The 21366-nt window shown below is 41.5% G+C and overlaps 1 protein-coding gene across 2 annotated transcripts in view; it reads left to right on the top strand.

The window, feature by feature from the left end:
- SETBP1 (SET binding protein 1) overlaps window positions 1-9198 on the top strand; it is a 338312-nt gene extending 329114 nt beyond the window's left edge. For both annotated transcript variants that reach the window (XM_081150041.1, XM_081150042.1), the window contains exon 6: window positions 3843-9198. In XM_081150041.1, the coding sequence (XP_081006167.1) occupies window positions 3843-4462 (620 nt within the window). In that variant the 3' untranslated portion in view covers window positions 4463-9198. The remainder of the gene's footprint in view (window positions 1-3842) is intronic.
- The last annotated feature ends 12168 nt before the right edge of the window (window positions 9199-21366 follow it).

Here is a 21366-nt window from a genome sequence, read left to right as displayed (position 1 = left end):
TGCTTTCCAGCCGCACCTGCACCAAGTCCTTCCTGCTGCACTGCACTCTGCCTGTTCACACACAGGGATAGTGGTCAGTCTTGTTTCCTCAATACTGCCACTCATCTTGTCCCTTCCTTATTATTTTGAAGCCAACGAGATTATAATATACGATTTAATTTATAAATACTTTAGTATGTACTTCTAAAAGATGGGTACTTTAAAAAGCATGATCCCAATGCAATTATGACACCTAAGAAAATTAACAATAATTATATAATACCATGCAATGCCCATATAATATACAAATCTCCATGAATTCATGAAAAGGATCTCTTTTGATAGTTTGTTTAAATTGGCATCCAAATATGGTCATTTTATCTCTTATGTCTCTTCTAATTTACACCTCCACCCCCTACCCTACCTGCCTCTCCTTGCATCTTATTTGTTGAAAGTGCCAGATCGTTTGCCTGGAGACTCCCACCATCTGTGTTTTACTAAATGAATCCCATTGGATCCTCTGTGATTCACAGTGCTTAGGTCTAGAGCTGAGCTGCCCGACATAGTAGCTACTAGCCACAGGTAGCTATTTAAATTAAAATAAAATTTAAAATTCTGTTTCTCAGTTACACTGGCCACATTTCAGGTGCTCAGTAGCCATGTGTGACTAGTGGCTACCGTATGGGACAGCATAGATATAGAACATTTCCACAGTGCAGAAAACTATTAGATGACACTAGAGGCTTAATCAAGTCCCATGAGGCAGCTTTGGAGGGAAGAGGTCCTGAAATCTTATCCACCCAGTATTTGGCCCACAGTTGGTCTTCTGCTCTGTAGTCACTTTGACCTCCACACCTGGACACTGGAAATGAAATAAAAATTCAAGGGATCTCTGTGTTTTTTAATTGTGTAAATGGTATACTTACAAATACTTTCATTTGGGGTTTGTTTGTTTTTTTTATTTAACCTTTTTGTTTAGATTTAACCATGTCAATATATTTATTTGTGGCTTATTTCTTGTAACAGAAGTGAAATATTCCATTGTTTGACAGTATCAAAGTTGGTCGAGTATCCTTTTAGTTAACATTTAGATTGTTTTCAGTCTTCAGAGCCTCAAGGACCATCCTTGTACATCCTTGGCTTCCTGTTACAAAAGCATAAAGGAGGCACCCTGGACGTGGACTTGCTGGGGCATTGAGCACGCCCATCTTCAACTCTAGTAGCTATTGCCCAGTCACTCTGCAAAATAATTATAGCAATTGACCCTCCCGCCAACAGCGTACAAGTGTTCCCACTTCCTTACAGCATTAGCAACATTAGGTAGTTTCAGACTCAGTTTCTACCAAGATGAGTTCATGCAGTAAAAGTATGAATAAGGCATGGAAAGAGAAGAGAATGGAATTGGGAGAGGAACCCAGACTTAGCTGAGTCTGTAAAAAAATAAAGCACAATAGCACAAAGTTAACATTCATTAAATGTGAATGGTGGTTGTGAAAGAGTTGGTTATGATATTTTTAGTACTGTTTGGTAGGTTTACACTACTCAGAATTAATTTTTATTTCATAATCATTTTTCAGTGCAAAGGCTTAAAATATGCAGCATATAACAAATTATTGAATATAGTATTATCTGCTAGTTCCTTTGTTTGTTTTGGGCATTTCATGCTAAAAAGCAGACACAGAGAGATAATCCGTTGGTTATCATTGCCCCAAATGACCTCCAGCTCATGGATTTTTTTCATTCAAGCTTTACTCGGTCAAATATTGCCAACTAATTGCCCAAAATGATTTGCTTTGTACATGTGTGCTGTATTATGTATCACATATCATTCCTTCCTCTATGGGTGATGTAAACTAAAGAGAGGGTAAAGTGAAATGGCATCTGTATTTGAAATAACACCAGAAGTTCTGTGGAGCTTTTCTGACTAGTTTTCATTTACTCGTGAACTACGTGGACAAGGTAAATTGCTTGGCTCTGATGCGGAGGCCTGCTAACTTACTCTCGCTGCATTTGCAATGGTTGTTTTAAAATCCAAACGAGAACTCTTTTAGACAGGAATATGACTCTAAGGCAGCAATGATGACTGTGACTCACGAGTCCAAAAACAATTTTTCAGTCCTGCCCGTGCATGAGACACCATGTTATGCTCCATAAGGGCCATAAGACTAGTAAAAGTTGGGCCCCACTTGCAATCAAGCAACCTTTTCCTTGTACAACACTAACTACAAAAAAAATTGTATTTTTGTAGTCAGAAGCTCACTCTGGCTTTGTTCTATTTTGATGTTTATAATTTATTTTAAAGATTGTTCAGTCATTATTCATTGCTCAGTAAGTCTTGCAACGACCTTTGGCCAAAAGTAGTACCATTTTGACCTGTCCTGTGGAACTCAGAGCTTCCCTCCACAAAGCTGGTGATGTAAATAACTTCACATGAAACCCCTTTGGAGACCTGTGTTTGGCACACCATGAGAGAGAAATGGGGTGAAACGGGAAAGATTGAAGTGGGTGTGCCCAGGAATAAGTGAGAGTAGTAGCCATGTTTTCATCATCTTTTCCTCATTTCCCTTAAGACATTTATTCCACTTCTCTGTGCGGATAACACAACAAACCGTGATGCTAAAATGAAGCATTTCCTTTCGGGCCTGTGACATTTAACAGGGTCAACATTTTCTACCCTACATCTGGGCTTCTTTGAGATTGAGCATGTAGGGGAAATTATAGCAGCAAGAAACTAAGTGAAGACACACTTCGTAAGTTTATAAATGGCCAGAGGGCGTGGCCAGTGTGGACATGGGGCCGCAGAGTACGTGTGAATGCCTGTGTGTGTGTGTGTGTATACACATGAATGTGCACGTGTGTCTTGTGAACAGCACAAGAGAAAGAACGCCTGAAAGCTCTGCTCCGTCTTGAAGTTATTCACACTTTATTGTGTCTGAACTTCAAAATGAAGCAGTTCAGAAGGCTCTTTAGTGGCGGCAGCACAGGACTTCCTGAAACCAGAAGTTTGGCTCATAAACTAGAGGAGCATCTGGCCAGCAGGACGGGAAAAGAGTTCTTTGCAGACAATAGCCTGGGACGGGGAGTGTCAGTGATTCAGAAACACCTGGCTGATATTTCCCTTCAGGTTCCCAGAGGATGAACTAGTTAAGAAGGACCTGGTCAAGTGGACATCATCAGGCAACTTGACAAGTCCAGAAATTTGGGGCGGGGGAGGGAGAGAGAGAGAGATGGTGCTGACCCAAATAGGGTGTCCCAGAAAATAATCGTCTCTTCTGTCAGTGGAGGAAAGCTGGGAGTAAAATAGGTTCAGTTACAGTTCAGGTCAAGACATCTCTTTTTGGAGGTTGACAGCACATGTGGATAATCCGCACATTCAAGTACATACCGAGATGGCTCGATGTGGGGGGCAGCTTGTCATCCTATTCATTCGACCTATTCTACAAAACGAAAAAGTGTGACCTAAAGCTGAATTGAATCAGATCAAATGTGAAAGGGTTACAAAAAGAAACCCAAAAGCTGTAATAGGAAAACTTCTATTAGTGACTCTGACATTGACTCCCGCGTGCGTCTCCCGGGTGGCGTGGGCCTCAGTTTCCAAATCGTAAAAATGGGGACAAGACTATTTCGCAGATTGTTGTGAAGACTGAAATAATAGAAATGTTTCATAGGCGTGAGATAGTTAATCAACGTTTATTTTTAATTTTAATAAGGAAAAGGAAAGAGTAAGTGTTGGGTGCTAAGTCTCGGGGTGTTAAGGCTCCCTGATGTCCACAGCCAAGTGTCACGCCCGTTGCCTGGGGACAGGCTGTGCCTAAGGGCCGGCTGGCATCCCGTGCTCAGTTTCTTCTCTCTTCCCCCCGCAGCCAGTGCCTCCCTGAAGAAGCGGTTCAAGCGGCGGGAGATCGAAGCGATCCAGTGCGAGGTGCGGAAGATGTGCAGCTACACCAAGATCCTGTCCACCAAGAAGAACCTGGACCACGTGAACAAGATCCTGAAGGCCAAGCGGCTGCAGAGACAATCGAAGACGGGCAACAACTTCGTCAAGAAGAGGAGGGGGCGTCCCCGAAAGCAGCCCAGCCAGTTCGAGGAGGACCCCAGAGACCAGATGCCGGTGCTGGAAAAATGCATCGACCTGCCCAGCAAGAGGGGCCAGAAGCCCAGCCTGAGCCCGCTGGCGCTGGAGCCCGCCGCGGCCGCCGCGGGCCAGGACGCGGTCATGGCCACCATCGAGGCCGTCATCCACATGGCGCGCGAGGCGCCGCCGCCGCCGCCGCCGCCGCCGCCCCTCCCGCCGCCGCCGCCGCCGCCGCCGCCCCCGCCTCTGCCCAAGACCCCCCGAGGCGGCGGGAAGCGGAAACACAAACCGCAGCCTCTCGCCCAGCCCCCGCCGCCGCCCCCGCCGCAGCCCCTCCCCCAGGACGACGAGGTCAAGGCCAAGCGGCCGCGGAAGTCCCGGGGGAGCGAGAGCGACGCCCTCCCCTAGGGCGGCGGGCGCGACCCGGGGCGGGAACGGCGCCGCGGGGACACCCTCGCCCTTCCCTCCGGAGCCGGGCGGGCAGAGCCGGGCCACGTGACGGGGAGGAGCCCCCGCGAGCTCCTGGGAAGGCGAAAGCAGGGGGCTGGGGACGCCTTCGAAGGAGCTGGTGGGCGCCGTGCGGCGGTTCCCCGCCCAGGGCGCTTCACCGAGGCAGAGCCTTGACAGGTGAGCCCGCCCGGGACCCGCGGGGGAGAAGGCGGTGGCGCTGACGGCCCCCTGACCTCCCGCGTCCGAGGGGCGCTCGGTGCCGCGGCATTGGCCGGCCGGGAAAATGGAAAGGGAGACACCCTCGATGAGGAAACATTCCAAGGGCAGAAAAGCTGCAGGTTTCTCAACCGGCTTTGTCGTAACCCAGTTTCCATTTAAATCGGTTTTTATTTCTTTTGGTTTTGCAAGCTCGGCTAGGCTTTGGGCACCCACATCGTCTTCAGGTGACCTGAATCTTTCCGTTAATGATACAGTTTCTCAGATGGACTCATGTCAATCAGAAGGTGGAATCCTAGTGATAGGCAACCTTAGGCTTACATCCGTATTCTGCTGGATGCCTCCTCTATCTCACACACACGCACGCACACACACGCGCACACACACACACACACACACACACACACACAGACCGTTAGCATCCTCTGTCCCTCCTTTCCCTTTGCCCGTTAGATGCTTCCGTATGCTTCTTCATTAACTTACTTGCTGCCTTCTTTTCCTTGGCACACACCTAAATAACGTAAACCTTACCCGTGTTGTAATGTTCCCCCTCGGCATGCTGTCCCAAGGAACCTGGCTTTGAATCCCAGTCATTGCGAAACAGATACTCAGTATTGATAGAGCCTTTTTTAATAAGTGAGTTAGAGCACCTGAGGATCTGTTGACCCAGGTGTCAACCAGGTTATTTTTATACTTAAAACATATCATCAGAGAATAGGCAGAATAAGATGGTTTTAATACCCCACAGCAAATGGGATAACTGACAGATCACCAAAAACTGAAACCCCCAGACCCACCAGAAAGACAAGTGTTTAGCAAAGCCTTGGTTTGTGATTTTTTTTTTCATACAAATAACTATCACAGGTCATGGGAAAAAGGAAACAAAAAGACAATGGAAGAAGTCCATTATCTCTTGATAATTATTTCTTAAAAGCAAATGGGAGTAAGTGTTCTTATCTGAAAAAAAAAAAAAAAAGTTCCAAGGTTATCACCACTCCAATTGTATGAAGCCACCTTGGACAAAATATCCAAATTGTGGTTGCCTTAATAAACGAAAACGTTTTTGTACATAATGTAATTATAAATCTATCAGTCTGCATGGATGCAAACTGTGTGTGACAAATCGTCTTTTAAATGGTCAATTTCAACTGTACATTTCTCATCCAAGTTGTACTCTAGTCATTGGTTTAGCGTGGACAGATATCCCATTCTCTATTATTCATTTCCACAGCCCAAGTGAAACATGTTAAGAAGACTCAGAATGAGTATGAAGTCATTCCATTACCGTAGAGGTTTTCTAAAAGTCGGATGTGGAAATTTCAAATGAATATTTTCAATTTCCTCCCTCCCTCCTCCCCTTCTCTTCCCCAAGTCATCAAACACCTGGCGTGGTAGGTTATAAAGAGAGACACTGAGAGACAATTAAATTTTCTAATGGGAATTAGAATATCTGGTTTACCTCTAAGTTAAGTTTCTTTACAGGAAGTTGGAACTGGCTGGAAATTGTATGATCACGTCAGAACACAACATTATTTCCTTAGAGAGAGAGATGGATTCTTGTTGGAAACAAAAGAGAATACGAGAGGGGCCATCTATGGGAGTGAATTTTAAAATTCCAAGTTAATATGCTGACAGACATCGCTGCTCTGTCCCGGTACCAACAGTAGGTTGATTTTACCCAGAGCCGTCTGTTCTGCACTGTCGCCATGGACTTCCCACCGTTTGCTGCCCACTAGGTCAGTCACGTTTAATCCTAGCGATATGGAAGTTTAAAGGAATGCATTCTCCTGTACTGCAAAGCTTGTATCATAGATGCTCAGTCTGTGACTCTGCTTGACCTTTGGCATTTCACACAAGTTGAACAGCAAAATCAAACCAGCCACTTTCAATTTGTCATTCCCAAGCCATGTCTGAACGGTTCCAAAGTCACCGGAGAGGAAGTTTTAAATTAGCCCCACTCACCCCACCATTGCTATGAAAGAGCAACCATTTTCATTCCAATTAAGCCATAGAGAGCTTTCTCTCCTGTTGGATTTTGAAAATCATTTCCTTCATTCATTATTTTTCCCTTCTCCTCTGGGTGTTGTACTGTTTCCCCCAACCGAGCCTGCGAGGAGATTAAATCTTCCTGCAGAAGAGAATGAGCTTGACACTCTAAGCTTTTAAAGAAGGACCCAAAGCTTAATTGGCATTAACCTCCAGCCAGTGAGAAATTTCAAATAACTGGAATTTTCAAATCAATGGAAAGTATTTCAGGAGAGATACAGCAGAGTGGCAACTTACACATAAAAATTCAGTTCTTCGGTTGTCATGTGAGTTAAATGCAAACCCTCTACGTTTATGACCCTAGGAATAGATTGGGACACGGCAGAGGACACAGAGTGAGATGTACTAAACAGCTGACTCCCTCCATAACCCAGATTCTCCCTCACTATCACACATTACTTTGCTTTGCTTTCCATTAACATATATCATCTGTACAACAATTCCCTTATGTTCTAACGACCCCCTTCCATTTGCCTCCCTCCCCTGTCCTGGTTCCACACTGGCCCCTTCTGGATTCATGTCTTGCTGTTTGGTTGGAGAATCAGATCTCCTGAGCTGGATTGGGGGGGTCTCTAGCCACCCAACACTGCCTTCTGTGGCTGCATTTTTATGTAGAGAAGGTATCATTTGGGATGCACAGAACTCCATAAACAGCTCCACAAAGTATTTCATAAATAACTCCTTTAGTTTTCTCTTTTTTTTCCTGGAAAACTTGCCTTCAGCAAGCAGGAGTAAACCTACTTATAAGGAGTCTGATTAGAAGTGAGCAAAGAATGAAGTCAAGATATAAAAACCTCCTTTAAGGTGATCATGGGTCTCTGATCCACCTTCCTAGGTGACTGGGGAGCCACTTGGTTTTCTACCCCTCATCTCAAAGGAAAGGAACAGAAGTTTAACTTTCTCTAATGGCGTGGCTCTGGCTACAACCCACGGGACACAGGTCAAAGGAAAGGAGAGCATGTCAGGGGCTGGTTTGTGACTTGGCAGGACCGGAACTCAGCAGCCACTGACAGTCCAGAACAGGTGACTGAAGGCTGACAGAGGATTCTCTTGTTAACTTGGCCACTGTCTGGAGTGGGGAAGGCCATCTTCAATGGCCATCGGAATTTGTGTTCTACACATTGCTGGGTCTATAAATATAATAAGCAAGTGGTGACAGAATTATAGTATAAGGTGATGTACTACATGCAGATCATAAAGGATTTGGTTTTAGGACTTAAGTAGAAAATTCCACTCTTACAGCTTATTACCCAACTATATTCATATAATAAGCTTTTGGAGAATATTTTTTTCTCTACCATAAGGAAGATTTACCTGGGAACTGTGTAAAGTCTCTACATATATTTCCAAAGCCTTTAAATGCCAACTGTAGCATGGAGAGAGGGGGGGTGGCAGAAGCCGAAATGCCTCAAAAGCCATTTAAGTGTTACATTGCAGGATTCTCAGTCCTCATTATGTAAAAGTAGATAAATATAGACATTACTCTCAACACTACCCTGTAGTACCACAATGGTCCAAATGCCAGAGCTTACAGATAATGTCATCACAGTGCCTAGAAAACTCGAACTGTAATATATCGTAGCATTTTCTTGGTGTTTTTTAAAGTTTCTTTCCACAATGCAAGGCTCCCCCTGCTTCTTGTTTCTTGGAGAGTTTGCCCCACCAATGAGTCTGCCTTCCTTGTTGGGCTCAGTCACTTGGGGAACAGTCTTAGAAGCACATATCAACCAAGGAAGAAACTTCCTGGATATCTATTGCCCACTTGCCCAGGTATAATAAACACTAAAAAGGGGGGAAATTGATAAGAGCTGCCACTAGTCAACACAAAAGGGCAGTTCCAACCTAGGTTGGCATCTTTCTTTTTCTTCCTTTTTTAAAAAAATCTATTTCTTAAATAATAATAAATGCACATGATGTGTTAAATATGTATATATATTTCAAAAGAAAAAAAATGGGGCACAAGATTGTCTTACAAGTCGTGCTGGCTAATTTTTAGTTTGTATTCATAAGTGGTTTTTAAAAGCCTTTTTTAAAGTGTAATTTGCATGTTCTACTTTGATTGTATGTAAACATATTTTAGAACAAAAAAATGTATTTGTATTTTATTGAATATAGAGGCAAGAAAAATTGTACATTGTTTGAAACGTTCTTTTTGTAACAGTTTTTATTCATAAAGCATTTTTGTACATTTAAAATGAACATGGACTTGCTGTCATTTGAGGCGTAGATACATCTGGCATGCTTTACTGTCATGCTCCTCCATGGTCTTAGATGTTGGGTTTTAAACATTTTTTCTAAAAGAAAGCTCAGTCTTTTTTGCTACCAGATCAGGTTAGCACAGTATAGAGCACTTAACTATTAAAAAAAAAAAAAGTTAATCCTATTCATATGTTATTCATTGTGTGAAATTAAAGACATTCAATTCAGTCTAACATGAGTCGTGAATTCTTTTGTTTTCTTTGCCATCTGGTTCACATCACTAAGAAGTTTAAGAGCATTTGAGGGTCTCTGCTCACACCAACTGGATATAGAATCATTGAGAAAATTCTAACCAAACTTTTGCCTTTGTGTATGAACTTGGGAAGTACATTGCGGGCAAGATTTGAGTCTGACTTGTTGGATTACCGTTCAGGATATATCACGCCTAGACATAAAGCCAACGCAGATTCAAAGACCCAGTGAATCTTCTGCCGAAAGCATTAAAAATATATTTGTAAGGTGTTGAAGACCCATTCTGCCTAAAGTTTAGAAGAGCATTGTAAATGAAGGTTAAGCTTTCTAACTAATATCCCATGATGTCAGATTTCTGAAAGATGGATCTCTGGCTGGACTTCAAGTTTGATTGGAAAAGCTATTTTATAAATCACAGAAAGTTCCTGATGGCCTATCCACAGTGAACCAGTCTGGGCAAGCCCCTAAGAACAATGTCAGGAATACACAGGGATTTATAAGACAGGCTTGTGAAAAACGAACCAGCAGTTCTAAGCAGAATGTGACATGGTAAGAGTACTGGGGTCTCAGACTGGACCCTGCCCTTTCTGTTCTAATTTTTAGTTTATAAGTGGATTTCAAATGCCCTTTTTAAAGTGTCACTTGCATGTTCTACTTTGAGAATATGTAAACATACACATATATGTAGTTTTAGTTTTAGCTTATGTGCCTCTTCCAAAAGCCAACAAGGTAAGTAGGAAATGTTCTGAGCAGCTTCCAGCTTCCCATCCCTAACCTTCAGTCTGACTCACTGTGACATTTATTGTGACTTTCGGTATTTGCAGCACCCACAGTGGAATAATGAAAGTCTGGTGGAATGAATGGAAGTCTTCGCAAGTAGATTATTAGGGCAGCCTCAGGGTGGCTGGAGCACTGGTACTTTAGGTAGCCTTCTGAGATTGAAAGAATTTAGTCAGCAACCTCTAACAAAGTAGAATTTGCCCTTTTTTACCCTCTCCTCTGCCTACTATCTTGCACTGAACCAGGAAAATTTAAAGCATTAGAGCCTTTCTCTAACTCGGGTTCATTAGAGCGTTGGTATTTCTGAAATCAGCAATGACTTCTGAGTGCCCTTAATCTCTTTCCACCAGCTTCTCGCGCAGGGACAAAGCTGTTGCCTTGAAATGGACTGGCTCAACTTTTAGGGTTTTTAAATCAGTCCATAGAGTCGCAAGGTGCTGATAAAGATTCTCAAGAAAGTTTGATGTGTTCACACATGTGGCTGCCATGAATCTCAGCCTACCCATAAACAGGTGGAAGGAATATATATTTTTCAATTTTGCTGCAGCTCACATTTATTAATTTTTAAGACCCTATTTTACCAGCATAGCAGAATCTTAGTTTTAGACCTAGAGAATCTTTTTCTAACCTGGAGGGGGAAAAAGGAAGGGTCATTTAGACAGCCTTGCTCCAGCTTTCTTCCAAATTGCTTCTCTGTGTCCAAATCTTTTCTATTTCCCTACTTTCTAGGCATTTGAAACTGAAAAGCCAGAAAAAAAAAATCTTTTTCATTTCCCCCCCCTGTGCTTTGTGCTGTCAGGAACATGCCCCGAGGGAATGAGCGCAAACCAGCCTGGCTGGCTGGCTGGGTGGGGGGAGACTAATGGAAGAGTGGGCATATCGGAGATCAGTTACCTCTGAAAAATTTTAACCTGTCAGGCGTGATGGGGGTGAGGACAATGGGATGTGAAAAGCTAAAGGATGTGCCCAAGGTCCTAAAGCCTCTTTATAGGTCAGATGAGATAATGATGGGTGTGAAAGGGACTGGGAAGGTGGCAACCGGTGTGCAGTTCCATTTGTCTAATTAGTAGCGCTTTTCACTTCTATGGGATATGCCAATATCCAGGTTTAATTGTTATAAGGCTTTGGCAATAAACTTCTCTAAAGTGTCTCGAGGGCCTTTGTTTCCAGGATTAATTAAAGGAAAAATTGATTCCAAAATGCTATTCATATGTATTCACATATGCTAAAATTGGGAGGTAACAAATGAGAAATATTAAAACTTCAGAAGAGTTAAAAACCACACATATTTTCTCATGGTTAAGCTTTATATTTTAAAACTAATTCTCCTCTTCTTAATGGACAGAGCACTGGAATAAGATTCAGGAGACCTGGGATGGATTCCTGCTTGGTCAGTAAAGAATTCTATGCCCAGGAGCAAAACTTTCTGGAGTGTACTCTAAAATGGGAGGTTAGACTCTCAGTGAGACCTGCAGTGCCTCCCTTCCAGGTCTAAGTCTCCAATCTGTCAGTTTTGTATCTTCGAAAGAGGCGCTGACTTTAGTTTCCAACTTTACCCCCCATCATTGTGAGCCAGTGACATTTTGGGGTTGTTACCTCTGCCCAAACAATACTATCCTAGTAGGTTTGATGATAGATGTGAAGGTATGGAAGAAGTTAAAAAAAAATAGAATTAACAGGGCATAAAATCAAGTCTTGCCTTCCTTTTTTCCTCCTTCCCTCCCTCCCTCCCTCCCTCCCTCCCTCCTTCCCTCCCTTTACTATCTGCACATCACCAAGTACCAAAAATGTAAGGACCAGCAAGAAAGACAAGGGTTTTATTCAAGAAAATCTAGATATTGAATTTCTGCTCCCCATTCTCTGCCTATGCAAATTTTGCCCACCTTTGAAGATCAAGTCATACCCCACCTCCTCCAAGAAGTCTTCATGACCACAACCTACAAACCGTCTCTCAAACCACTCACTTGGTAACTGTCCTTAATAATTCCACATGTGACAGAGTGTAATCCAGGGCTGCCATGTAAAGGTGCTCAGGTTGTTCCCTGCACAAGGGGACATAGCTGAGAGTGAAAGTGGGAGCTGAAATCCAGCCTGCACTTCTTTTTGTCAAGCTTTACACCTTTGGTGTGGCATGTGCCCCACCCAAATAGGCATCTTTTTCTCATTGTCGTAAGTCATTTTGTGAGAAAAAGGCTAAAATAAAAAAAATTTCAAGCTTCACTATGTATCTCTGGAAGGTGGAGGTGATCTCCACTTCTCTCTCAGACCATCCATGCCGCCCTTGACCCTGAACCTGGAGGCAAATCTCCCAAGACTTTCCCATAATATTGTATACTCCAGAAGACCCCTGAATCCATTCCTAAACTAAATAATTAGAAGAAAACAGTGAAACCAAATGTTACCATTATTTTTATGTGTCAAATTGACTGGTCATGGGGTACCAAGATAAAACATTATTTTTCTTTGTGAGGGTGTTTCCAAATGAGATTGGTATTTGAATGCATGGATTTAATCGATAGTCTTGGGTATCACCAATCAATATCTTGAGGGCCTGAATAAAACAAGAGGCTGAGAAAGGAAATAGCCCATTTTCTCGTTCTTCACTGCTATGATAGAACATCTCATCTTCTCCTCTCCTTGGACCGGATTTACATCATTGACTCCCCTGGTGCTCAAACCTTTGGACTTGGACTACTTAACGCATCTAGTTTTCCTGGCCGTCCAGCTTGCAGACGACAGATCTTGGGACTTCTCAGCCTCCATAATCATGTGAGCCAACCCCTGTAATTGTTCCACCTCCTTGAAAACTGAGGTTCAACATAAATTATTTGAATTTTATGCACAAGAGATTTTCCCTCTTTTTTATACATTTTATTTTAAAATAATTTTAAGCTTACAGAAAAGTTGCAAATATATAGAGAGAGAAAATAAAGATATGTATATTTGTCTGGGGAGCCCTAATATGCCAGACAACAGCCTTGTGCAAATGTATCTGCTAGTTTCAGTGTCACACTTCCATGAATATAAAATTCACTAAGCTAGTAGACACCTGAAGTCTCCAAAGATCTACAATTTTCCAAAGACTTTTGGAACTTTTATTTTGAAATAATTATAAATTCACAAGAGGATGCTAAAGAATATACAAGGAAGTCCAGTGCGACCCTCTCCTAACTGCCCCTTCTCACCCCAGGTCTACATCCCATACAACCACAGTTCAACATCAAAACCAAGAAATTGACATTGGCACAATCCATACAACTTACTCAGGTTTTATCAGATATTCATGAACTCGTGTGTGACTGTGTGTATGTGGTTGTATATGTGCATAGATCTATAATGCAAGTTTGTCACATGTAACCACCACCACAATAAAGATCCTCAGTTGTGCTATCACCAGGAAGATTTCCTTCTTGCAAATAAGCCACCCCTCCTCCCCCTCAACCATCCCTAATTCCTGGTAGCCACTAATGTGTGCTTCATCTCTACAATTTTCTTATTTCAAGAATATTACATAAATGGAATTGTGCAATATGTAGCCTTTTTAAAATAAAGTCTATATTTAGAACAGTTTTAGATTTATAAAAAGTTGTGAAAATAGTACAGAGAGATCTCATGAACCCTGAACCAAGCCAAGTTTCCCTTCTTATTAACATCTTACACTAGTGTGGTATATTTGTCACAGTGAATAAAACAATATTATTATATTATTAACTAAAGTTTATACTTTATTCAGATGTCTTTAGTTTTTAGCTAATGTCCACTTTTCTGTTCCAGTGTCCCATCCAGAATACCACATTACATTTAGCCATGTCTCCTCAAGCCCCTTTTGGCTATGCCAGTTTCTCAGACTTTCCTTGTATGTGATGACCTTGACGATTTTGAGGAGAACTGATCAGGTATTCTGTAGAATGTCCCTCAATTGGGCTTGATGTTTTTCCATTAGTTCTTAAGAAGATGATCACAGAGGTGAAGTGTACATACTATCAACATGACTATCCACTGTTGACCACCTGGCTGAGGAAGTATTTCTCCAGTTTCTCCACTTTAAAGTTGCTCTTTCCCCCCATTTTTCATATTTCATTCTTTGAAAGGAAGTCACTACACAGAACCTCATAAAATAAAAGAATACAAAAACCATACAAAATATGGCTTCATGAATTATTACAAGGTAAAACATCTATTAGCACCACCCAGCTCAAAAAATAAAGCCTATCCAGCTACCCTAGACTTGCCTCTATGTTTTTCATCCCAGCCCAGCTGAACTGTCCTCTAAAAATCTCCTGACTTTTGCAGTGATCACTTCAGAGAACTTCTTTATGGTTTTATCAGCTAAGTATACATCCTTAGACATGAACAATATCTTACCCACTTCTTAAACTTGATATGACTTTTAGGTCTCTTTGAATCTACATGTCTCCCTTTCATCCCTTCCTTTTCTTTACATGGACCTGTTGGAGAACCTGACTGACCTGTAGTGTGGCCCACCATGCGGATGCTGCTGAAGGCTCACCCCTGTCTTTCAGCATGTTCCTCCATCCTCAGAATTCCCTGCACTTTGGCAGCTAGAGTCAGAGCTGGATCCAGAGATAGCTGGATTCAGCCTTGATCCCTTTGGAAAGATTGTGGGTGGAATTGTATTCATTCATCAAAGAGGCATATAACGCTTAGTTGTTTCTCTGTAATGTTAACAGCTCTTGATGCTTAATGCCAAGATCTATTCACTTAGTAAGATTGAAAAGTGGTTGATGTTTTAATACTGGCATTACTTTTCACTGATTAGCTGGCATGCTTTTGTAAAGAGATGCTTTCCCTTATCCCTCCTTTGGTACCTCTCATGGTACACTTTATATATGAAAAACAGGACAAATATTTGGTTCTTTCTTCTACGTTCAGAATGATGAATTAGTTCCCTACCACTTTCCAAAGGTGATGAATTTGTCTTTTTTTAAATATTATTCTGAACTCATGAACTTAAACATATTTGAAGGGTTTCCCTCCATTGCAATGATCATTACTAATGTTCAAACTGGCCCATTTGTGGCCAGTTAGAGTCTCTTCAAGTTGGCTCCTGAATTATTTTTATAATAACCTCGGCAGTTTTACATAACCTAGTAAGTTTTAATAGCTACTTTGCTATCTGGTGTGACAAGTTGCTCTAAGCTCATCTTTTAATTTTTCTGTCCAGGCCTTAAATGAGCCATTTTTCTAAGAGCTCTAGTTTTATTTTTAAGTAGAAAATTTAAGTAGAAATTTCAAGAGCACAGTCTGGGTACTAGAAATAGATTGATGATAGATGATAGATGATAGATGATAGATAGATAGATAGATAGATAGATAGATAGATAGATAGATAGATAGATAGATGATAGATAGATAGATGATAGATAGATAGATAGATAGATAGATAGATAGATAGATAGATAGATAGATAGATAGATAGATAGATAGATAGATAGATGATAGATAGATAGATAGATAGATAGATAGATAGATAGATAGATAGATAGATAGATAGATAGATAGATAGATAGATAGATGATAGATAGATAGATGATAGATAGATGGATAGATAGATGATATAGATAGATAGATGATAGATAGATAGATAGATAGATAGATAGATAGATAGATAGATAGATAGATAATAGATAGATAGATGATAGATAGATAGATAGATAGATAGATAGATAGATAGATAGATGATAGATAGATAGATGATAGATAGATAGATGATAGATAATAGAGATATTCTGAAATAAATTTGAATTGGACATATAAATATGAACTTGTTTTATATATATGTGCTCCTACTGATGCTTTTAATTAAAATTTATTTCAAATTCCTGGATTTAAATTGGGAGAGTATTTATTAAAACATACATTTGTATGTTCTTTCTTTCATATCAAGAACCTTAAGGACAAAAGGGCAAAAGAAATAAAAAGCTATAATTCTTTTTTTTTTCATTGATTTCTTTTTTAGAGAGAGAGAGAGGAAGTGAGAAGGAGAGAGAAAGAGAAACATTGATGTAAGAGCATAACATCAGTTGGATGCCTCCTGCACCCCCACACCGGGAATCAAGCCCAAAACCCAGGCTTGTGCCCTGGCCGGGAATCTAACTAGCAACCTTTTGGTACACAGGACAAAGCCCAACCAACTGAACCACACCAGCCAGGACAATAATTCTTTTTTTTTTTTTTTTAACTCCACATCATATATACAATAGTCTCGTGAAACAACTTTAATACTGTCATCAATTTGATATCTGAAAAGATGGGGAAAAGAGCATGTGTTTTCCTCCTCCCATAGTTGATCTATGCCTACATCATCAGGACAAACAGACCATATGTACTTATTCCCTTTTAACACACATTTAATCTTAGTTTTAAAAGCAACTGACTGCTTAATGCTTGCCTCCAGAATTATGTCAATGACTCCTAGTCATTTTGGTGTCTGAAGCTCACTATCAAGTAAATTGTTAAGAAAAGGCTCACGGGAGTACCATTTCCTGAGTTCTTGCATGTAAATAAGAATTGGTGTCTTACACTTGAAAGTCTGTTGTATATAAAACCCTTGGCTTACAACTCTTTCCTCGAGTATTTTAAATAAGTTCCTCCATTTTCACCTGGTATAAAATACTGCTTTAGAAAAACCTAACTATAATCTAATTTTCTTTCCCTATAAGTCATTTGCTTTTTTTCTTTTTATTTAAAATTCAATCCTTTTACTAGAATATATTTTGGTATTGGTCAATATTCTCTTTAAAGATGTGACTCGGGTTTTTTTAAGGAAAGTTTTTTTGAATCACATGTTTTAGTCTTTGTTCTGTTTCTTTGCTTTGGTTTTCTCCTTTGGGATCTCTGTTACCTTCAGGGATCTTCTCTGTGCAGCTTCAGTTTTAGTCACTGTATCATAAATCCTTTTAATCTCTTTATTTTACTTTAAAAAAAAATTTTTTTTTTCTCCATTTAAGCTTTTATTTCTCAAGGTATTTTTGGTTGTGTTTTTTCACTTTCATATTCCTTCTGGTTATATCTTCATTTTTTTTACAGCATGTTTTCACTTATTTTAATTTTTTTCTTGGGTTCTGTCACTTTATTTCTGAGATTTCTAATTTATACTGTTTTTTTCACATCTTTTAGCATTTTCTTAATATCCTTCAGTTCATTTTGAAATAGTAGGCTAGAGTTTTTATTTGTTTTGTGGGCATGTTTTACTGGTATATTTTTATTCTGTTCCTTAATTCTCTTTTTCTTTTAATAACTTGTAAAGGATTTAAAAGTTCATGCCTATCTGTTTCTAATTTTTGAGATTAGTTTTCCTGAAATTTTAGAAAGAAACAGGGCTGAGGATAGTTTGCTAATTCCATAGCTCTCCATCTCCCTAGTCTCCCTCACCCATTTTTATCTGAACCTTCTTTCTCTAGACTCTCTATTACCCCCACTCTCTCTATTTTCATTTTAAATGACACTAGGATTTGACTATCAAGTATATTCTCAAGTACAGTCACTCACCACATAATGACGTTTCAGTCAATGACACCGCGTTAACAACAGTGGTCCAGTAAGATTATAACGGAGCTGAAAAATTCCTGTCACCTAGTCACACCGTAGCAATCGTAACATCATAACACAGAGCATCACTCACGTGCTTATGTGATGCTGGTATAAACAAACCTACTGGTCTGCCAGGCCTTTAAAAGTAGTGATTTGAAGAAAATAAAGTTTTATAAATGTATGTAGCCTAAGTGTACAGTGTTTATAAAGGCTACAGTAGTGGAAAGTAACGTCTTAGGCCTTCACATTCACTCACCACCCACTCACTCACCCAGAGCAACTTCCATCCTGCAAACCCCATTCATGGTAAGTGCCCTATTCGGGGGTGCCACTTTCTATCTTTTATACCATATTATGACTGTACCTTTTCTATGTTTAGATACACAAATACCACTGTGTTACAACTGCCTGCAGCATTCAGTACAGTAACATGCTGTACAGGCTTGTGGCCTAGGAGCAATGGGTTGTAATGTCAACTAGCTTAGTAGGTCTGTGTAAGGGCCCTCCATGAGGTTTGCACAATGCTGAAATCACCTAACACGCATCTCTCAGAACATATCCTTGTCTTTACGTGGTGCACGACTGTATGTTCACAATGATCATGTGCTATATACTGGGTAGAATCTAAGGGGCCTAACGGCCCTCTCTGCTCACATGTTAAGGTTGTCCCCAGCTTTAATTGTGGATATGACACACACAATGAAAGAAAATGAATGGGCCAGGGAACCAGGATTTGAGGAGTTAAAAGGGGAAAAAGAATGTATCTAAGTCAGCGATTTCAACTGGCATGCAGGGGCACACTGGTGTGCAGCAAGAATTTTTAAAACACGCAATACCTGACTCTTTAGTCAGGGCACTGACCTCTTTTCCCTTAGATTGTCAAATAAAAAAATGACGACAGCCAACAACAATAGCCATACGGGGTAAATGAATCAAAATTACACCTATGTTTTTGTCCGATCTACAAAAAACATATTTTTTGGTGTGCCGCAGAATTTTAGTAATTAGTTTATGGGTGCCAAGAGATGAAAAAGGTTGAAAATTGCTGATCTAAGTGTAGATAGGCCCTGATCTTGACCTTAAAGGGTGGATATAGACTGCCTGAGGAGGCAAAGAAGAGGCCTCCCCTGGATGGGTCAAAAATGGGGGGAAGAAAATGTAAGCAGATTTGCTGTGAGAGCTATGCACGCAGTACCATTACGGAATAGAGAGGAAGTCAACCTGGCGGGTGGAGCGACATATCACAGGAGATGGAGAAAAACAGCAGTGGGGAATAGGGGTGAATAAATAGGAGAGGATCATAATATGAAAAAGAAAGAAAGTCAAGGCTGAGATTGCTGAGCATTTATGATACATTTTAAAGACAACAAACCAGGATTCAAAATTCCAGAGAGATTGGTTTATGGTTTGTAGGCCAAGTCATGTATTTTGATTATGTGGTCCCTTTAATACTTAGTACCATTCACATAGAATACTCTCAAATTTGCTGATTCAACACAATAATAAATTACGGTAGGCACACTCCAAAAAAAGCTTGTGAGAGCCAATATAAATACAGTGGCCATAAAACAGGTGCTGGCACTCCAGGAAAGTATACCCAGTGATGGCTAACCAGTTGATATAAAAAATCCACAAACCAGTGTGGCTATGCGTGACCATCAGCCTGGCTCAATAAAAACAGAAAAAAAGCACAACCCTTTCTAATATGTTCAAGAGATGTTATTTTCAAGAACCGCTTACATATACGGAGCAAGCAAATTAAAAATGAGTTTAAACTCAGAGGGAAATGTCAGTACTTAATAAATGCTCTTTTCTCCATCTTCTCTCTTTCCCTCCTTTCCAACCCAAAGTGGGATTCTGTTTCTACTAAACCGGAGTTGGCAAGCAGGGACCCCCAAACAAGCTATGCTGCCTGTTTTTGTATGGCCCTTGAGCTAAGAATAGCTTTTATATTTTCAAATGTAAAAAAAAAGGGGGGGAGGCGGGTGGGAAAAAAATAAAGAATAATGTTCCATGTCCCATGAAAGTTATATGAAATTCAAATCTCAATGTCCATGTATATAGTTTTATTTGAACACAGCCCACTCATTCATTCACATGCTGTCTGTGGCTATACTCCCACCACCACAGAGTTGAGTAGTTTCGACAGAAGACGTGCCACCCGCACAGCGTGCAATGCTTACTGTCAGACCCTTTAAGAAGAAGTCTGTTGGCCCCTGGAGTAGGCTAACTCAACTGTTTGTAGTCAGGAAGTTAAAACACAGATCGTATGCGCATGATTCAGTTCATCAGGAAATTGGCCATGTAGCATTTAATCAGCTTCTCAGAGCAAACAATAACCTGCACCTCATTTTTATAACTTCCCACCTCAGTCACTTTTATCCCATCCTTCTGTGTCCCTCAATCACTGGGCCTTCGAGCTCCTTGCTTAAATTTATTTAGACTGTTCTTACTAACCCCTCGATGTGTCCGTGTGTCCAAGGTTTCCAATCCAGTTAAAGCCTCTTGGCTTCTGGAATCCCATTCTGAGTTCTAACAGATGAAAGCAGTTGCCCTTGGCATTTAGGCCCTGAAGCCAGATAATCTAGTCCTGATTCATAATGAACCCTCTCCTGTTGTTACCAGTTGGTTGAGTGTCTGCTCCAGTCTAAGGTGAGAGCCTCTGGTTAGCATTTTGTTCTGTCCCTCCTACTCAAGGCCCGTCACAGCCCCTTAGTAGATGATCATTATGTGTTTGTTGATTGACTCACTGACAGATTGCGCAGCTGAGCCAATGAGGCAGAAGCCTGGGGCAGCTCAGAAAGGCCTTCCTATGAGCGCCGGGCCTCGGGCAGAGTTTATTTTCTTTGTAACTCTTCCTCCTGCGAGTTCCTCTGGGTTCACCGGTTTTGAATAGCGTCGGAGAAGAAGAGAAGACGGTGCAAATGAACCAAAGCAACTCGCCTCCATCTGCCTTCAATTCTCAGACGGGGAAAGCATTTCCAGGCCTGTGCCTAAGAACCTGATGCGGTGACAGAACGTTTTGTCTTCCTCTTGTTCCACGAGCTGCGTGCCGAGTTCCTGCAGGCTCATAAATCCTGAGGGCCTTTTCCAGCCATGGCGGCCCCCATTCCAGGACGTGGACAGACGCTTTGAAACCCCCATGAAAAGAGAACATTGTGTTTCTGCACATCCAGCCCCGCTGCGGCCTGGTTTCTCCCGGCGCAGGTAGGCTGGGCTGGCCGGTTAGATCAGCCGTGCTTTCTGCTTCCTAAGCTCTTGCCTTTCGGAAATGTACAGGGAAACACGATTGCCCACCACTGTTTGGCGATATGTTTGAGGGAGGGGAGGTATTATTATGAATTTATTAAATTAAATTTTCTGGGAAGTGACCCAGTAAAGTGTTTCCCAGGGGCTAATACAAAGCGATGGTTGCAGAGGGGAAGCAGGGAAAAGCCAGCGCAGAGAGCGATCTGCAGCTGGCCCCCGGCAAGCGTCTCCCTTCTTTGGGGGATCTCCCCTAGCTGCCAAGGGGGCTAAAGTCTGGTGCCCAGCCTGGAGGTGGAGGGAGGAGGGAGAGAAGTGAAATATTATCCAGGTTCCCATGCATGTAAACCATGGCTTAGCCCAGCATCCCTTGACACGGCCCCCCACCCCCACCCCCAGGCAGCTCTGTGCCTTCTGCTTTTTTTCCCATCAAGATCTAGTATTGCTGGCCACATCTGGAGCACTGAGTGTTTGGCAGCACATTAAAAAAGACGCGTAGCAGACAGAGTGTTGTGTACTGGCTTGAAGGCAGAGCACTGGATGTGAGAACTTGGGCAAGCAATACCTTC

Source organism: Miniopterus schreibersii (genome assembly GCF_964146895.1).
Source record: "Miniopterus schreibersii genome assembly, chromosome: 10".
Taxonomy (NCBI): Eukaryota; Metazoa; Chordata; class Mammalia; order Chiroptera; family Miniopteridae; genus Miniopterus; species Miniopterus schreibersii.
Note: the sequence above shows the minus strand (reverse complement) of the source record. Positions and strands in the feature narration are given on the sequence as shown.